Genomic DNA, 5,356 nt, shown 5'->3' on the forward strand with positions numbered 1-5,356 from the left:
CAGCCTTCCAAGTAGCTGGAACTACAGGCACGCGCTACCACACCCAGCTAATTTTTTGATTTACTGTAGAGATGAGGTCTCACCAAGTTGCCCAGGCGGGTCTCAAACCCGCGGGCTCAGGCAATCCACTCATCTCAGCCTCCCAAGGCTGAGGGATTATAGGCGCGAGCTACTGTGAGCAGCCTAGAAGTAATTATTTTTTAAAAAACGTTATTTATGTTAACAAATAATGGCTTTATATTATTGTTTTTAGAGAAATTAATAAATACAAACTGTAAAGTTTTTTTCATATGTTAAATATTGATAGATATACCTACATGAACTAAAGTTCCTGGGGGTCTGCAATAAATTTTAAGAGTATAAAGGGATCTTGAAAGCAAAAAGTAGGCTCTAAAGTATGCACACTCTACTCTGTAGAATACTTGTAACTGCAGAATTAATGATAGTATGTTCTTGGTGGTAGGCAAAGAAATGTAATGTGAATATAAAAGGGACCTCAGATTTTTTCCAAAAAGAAAAAAAATTCTTCTAATAGTCACAATTCTGCAAAATAATGGCAGAAAACAGGAATAATGCATTTGCTTAGAATTCTTTAATCTATTACTTCATTGTATTTATTTCATTTTGGTGAACATAAATACAGCAGAGTATAAACACAACAAGAGTCTTACATTTACTGGACTCCAATCTTCTAGATTAGCAATGTTAGTATTGTGGTTGCTGCTGTTATCAGTTCTTGAGACCTGGTAACTCTTGACTTTTGCTTTGTTTTAAACCAACATAGTTTGAGCTAAATTATATACTGAGGAGACAGACTACATCAGTTTATTTCAAACAAGAACAGACTAAGATCACTTGCTTAGTTGGTTACTATTAATGCATTTTTTTTCAAATTTTATTCAAAAGTTTTCTTCATTTAAGATAATTTATACCCAATAAAATGGGGTTCTTTTCACTAGGATGAATCTATTAGAAGGCTACAGGGAAACCTTTAAACTACATATGGAGCCGGGCTTGGTGGCTCAGCCTGTAATCCTGTGCCTTTGGGAGGCTGAGGTGAGTGGATTGCCTGAGCCCGCGGGTTCGAGACCCTCCTGGGCAGCAAGACCTCATCTCTACAATAAAATTAAAAAATTAGCCAGGCGTGGTAGCACGTGCCTGTAATTCCGGCTACTGGGAAGGCTGAGGCAGAAGGATTGCCGGAGCCCAGTAGGTCGAGGCTGCGGTGGCCGGCAGCGGCCACTGCACTCCAGTCTGGGCGACAGAGTGAGACTCCACCTCAAACAAACAAACAAACAAACAAACAAACAAACAAACAAAAAATGACATATGGAAATTTCTCCTGGATGAGAGTAACTAGTTTTGAACAGATATTCACAAAGATTCATAACTCCTCCAACCCCAATAAGAGGTTAAAAGTTATAGCAGTAATTTAAATTCATTATATATCAAATAAGAATTTAAACCTGCTATATATCTTACCTTCAATTCTAAATAAATGGACATTCATGTAAACTGCACAAATGTTAATTAATATACAAGTAAGTATTGTTGGACTCACAAAACAATACCCCAAAATGAAGGTCTCACAAGCAGCTTTAGAAACAAATTTTTCTCTGACTTTATCCTGTCTTCCTCTCAGTCCCATTCTACTCCAGGACTAGCTATAGAAACTAGAATTTGGCTGGGCACAGTGGCTCATGCCTATAACCTCAGCACTTTGGGAGGCCGAGGTGATAGGATTGTCTGAGCTCATGGATTCGAGACCAGTCTGGGCTACTTGGCGAGCCCTCATCTCTACAATAAATGAAACAATTAGCTGGATGTGGGGGAGCATGCTTGTAGTTCCAGCTACTTGGAAGGCTGAGGTGGAAGGATCGCCTGAGCCCAGTAGGTCGAGGTTGCATTGGCCACGAGTGTGCCACTGTGCTCTAGCCTGGGCTACAGAGTGAGACCCTAGTTTGGAAAACAAAAAACAAAAAAACTAGAATTCCTCATTCTCAAGCTAGGTCATAGAAACCAAAACTGCTTTTCCTCAAAGGCAGCCATAAAAACCTAAAAATATTACTCTTATTTTCCCCCTACCTTTCTGTTTAAAAACTAGCCATAAATGAATTATCAGGCCGGGTGTGGTGGCTCTCATCTGTAATTCTAGCACTTTGGGAGGCAGAGGCAAGAAGAATGCCTGAGCCCGGGGGGTTTGAGACCAGCCTGGACAACTTGGTGAGACCTTGTCTCTATAACAAATCAAAAAATTAGCTGGGTGTGTACATGCCCATAGTTCCAGCTACTTGGAAAACTGAGGCAGAAGGAACACCTGAGCCCAGCAGGACAAGGCTGCGGTGGCCTTGAGGGTGCCACTGCACTCCACCCTGGGTGACAGAGTGAGACCCCCAACTCATAAAAAAAAAAAAAAAAAAGAAATGATCTGACCTACCTCATTTGACTGTCACAAGACCCCCATTCCAGAGAAGGTCCTGTCCCATACCCAGAAGAAAAAAATGCAAGCTCAGAGAGGTCAAGAAGAATCTAGACGGAAAGGCTTTGCTGCTTTTCCCTCTCAGTCTATTAGCATTAGATATGGCTGTCCATACTTTGCTAAATCCAAAATTAAAAATGGTCAATTTTCCTTGTATCTTTGGGCCTTCATTTGAAAGGCTCCCGTGTAATATGAAACTATGACCAAATCAACGTATATGCCTTTTCTCCTATTAATCTGCTTATTGTTATTTTCAGAGAATCTTCAGAGGGCAAAGGAATTTTCCCTTGGCTCTAACATCTTCAATGACCAACAATTAAAATAAAAGTGTTGCTTCTCATAGCCTGCACATTGCCAACACAGGTACTATATACTACAAACTTCTTTGCAATGGATAGACTAATACAATTAAATCATATAATAAACAATATAACTGCTATCAGAGATAATTGACTACACTAGAAAGGAATAAACTTTAAATCATTCTAGACAAAGGAGTTGTTTTTATTTTTATTTTTGATTTGGAGTCTCACTGTCACCCAGGTTGGAGTGCAGTGGCATACACACAGCCATCGCAGCCTTAACTTGCTGGGCTCAGGCGATCCTTCTGCCTCAGCCTTCCAAGTAGCTGGGACAACAGGTGTGCACCACCACATCCGGCTAATTTTTTGATTTATTGTAGAGACAAGGTCTCACCAAGTTGCCCAGGTTGGTCTCAAAACCTGGGTTCAGGCAATCCTCTTGCCACTGCCTCCCAAAGTGCTGGGATTACAGGCTTGAACCACCATGACTGGCTGCTTCTATTTTTAAAGTACTTCAGGGAAAAGGACAGCAATGATCTATCCTTAGTAACCACTTTCATTGGACACATTTTTATAGCAAAAGAATCAGTCACACTTTAGGCTGACCTGCTTGCACAGTCACTTGTGGCTTGGCACATCTTGCTGGTCAAGAGAAGAGCCCTTACCTAGGATAAATGTCACCGAAGATATGGCCCAATAGCTGGACACGAGCCAGGTAGCCTAAAAGTGGGTACACAGTCATCATCTGGAACAGCAGGAATATCCTTGCAATGAAGGACAGGGTGTCACTGCTAGGGAAGTTGTCTAAAAAATTCTAATCCAAGAAAGATAATGAGGTCATGTTAAAATATCAAGTTCAGTACATATAAATTTATAAAATGAGAGTCTGCTTATTCTGAACACAGGTACTACTCAGATTGTGGTCTGTGGACTAGTGCCCATTCATGAACTGCTTGTTAACTATTTTTCAGTGAGGTAAGTATAGAAATCGAAAGTGTTTAAGTGTTTAGAAACTTTCATCAAAAAAATCGACATTGCCCCCTCCTGCCCTTTTTTTTTTTTTGAGCCGTAGTCTCACTCTGTCACCCAGGCTGGAGTGCAGAGGCACACTCATGGCAACCGCATCCTCGACCTGCTGGACTCAGGCTCCGCCTCAGCCTTCCAAATAGCTGGAACTACAAGCACACACCACCATGCCCGGCTAATTTTTTGATTTACTGTAGAGACGAATTCTTGCCAAATTGCCCAGGTTGGTCTAGAACCCCTGGGCTCTGGCAATCCTCCTGCCTCTGCCTCCTAAAATGCTGATATTGCAGACGTGAGCCATGGCACCCGGCTGACATTGCCATATTTTAATTCTATTTTACAAAAGTATTACTCTGCGGCCAGGCTCTGCGGCCAGGCTCGGTGGCTCAGCCTGTAATCCCAGCACTTTGGGAGGCTGAGGAGAGTGGACTGCCTGGGCCAGCGGGTTCGAGACCCAATCGGACAACTTATAGAGACCTTATCTCTATAATAAATAAAACAAATTAGTTGGATGTGGTAGTGCATGCCTGTAGTTCTGGCTACTTGGAATCCTGAGGCGGAAGGATCGCCGGAGCCCAGTAGGTGGAGGCTGCGGTGGCCGGGAGTGTGCCATTGCACTCCAGTCTAGGCAACAGAGTGAGACTCCAACTCAAAAAAAAAAAAAAAGTATCACTCTGCAATTTATTTGACATTAAAGCAATAACAAAGAAAATCCTTGTCTTTACCACAGATAGACTGAGAAGCACTACCCTATACAGTTCAAGCACAGTTCAGCTCAATGCTATTTTACCCTCATTAACACGCTTGCTTTTCCATCTCTGAAGCACAGTAGTACTTTCAAAGTAAATATTATAGAATAAGGTAAGAGTACATCTATCACCTAGAATCATCATTGTTTAGCCCATTCCTAAATTGAAAAAGATTTATTTCTACTTCCTTTTATGACTTTTCTTCATTTTAGTTTGGTGTCTTTAAAAAAAAGGTTAATCACTCTGAATTTTAATTTTATTTTTCTTTCAAATACAAATACCACAAATATTCCTATTCCCAAGGGAGTGGGCTTTATAGGGAATTGTTCAAATCAGGGAGATTTTTGGCAAACATTTGGCAGCCAGAACTTCTAGAAACAAGGAAATAAAGAGAAAGAACATTTTTAAGCTATCATAACAGCAACACCTCAAACTTATTTCTCTTATAAAGATGAGAACACTATTAACACTGTTTTGCTGAAATAACCATTATAATTCAGCTGCAATAAATCATACTGCATATTTCACTATACTCTATTAAAGGAATTTTTTCTGACTAGAAAGTCACCTATGAAATGCTGTTTTGTAAGAAATTCTTAGCCGGGCTCGGTGGCTCAGCCTGTAATCCCACGCCTTTGGGAGGCTGAGGTGAGTGGATGGCCTGAGCCCGTGGGTTCGAGACCTGCCTGGGCAGCGAGACCTCATCTCTACAATAAATCAAAAAATCAGCCGGGCGTGGTAGCGCATGCCTGTAATTCTGTCTACTCGGAAGTCTGAGGCAGAAGGATCGCCGGAGCCCA

At 41.3% G+C, this 5,356-nt stretch overlaps 1 protein-coding gene across 2 annotated transcripts in view; it reads right to left on the minus strand.

Moving 5' to 3' along the window:
- The window catches only part of SLC38A9 (solute carrier family 38 member 9), a 100,200-nt gene that overhangs the window by 5,861 nt on the left and 88,983 nt on the right, over window positions 1-5,356 (minus strand). For both annotated transcript variants that reach the window (XM_008065792.2, XM_021716396.1), the window contains one exon: window positions 3,447-3,595. In XM_008065792.2, the coding sequence (XP_008063983.1) occupies window positions 3,447-3,595 (149 nt within the window). The remainder of the gene's footprint in view (window positions 1-3,446; window positions 3,596-5,356) is intronic.

This window comes from Carlito syrichta, unplaced genomic scaffold (genome assembly GCF_000164805.1).
Source record: "Carlito syrichta isolate Samal-C Ts95f unplaced genomic scaffold, Tarsius_syrichta-2.0.1 Scaffold308804, whole genome shotgun sequence".
NCBI lineage: Eukaryota > Metazoa > Chordata > Mammalia > Primates > Tarsiidae > Carlito > Carlito syrichta.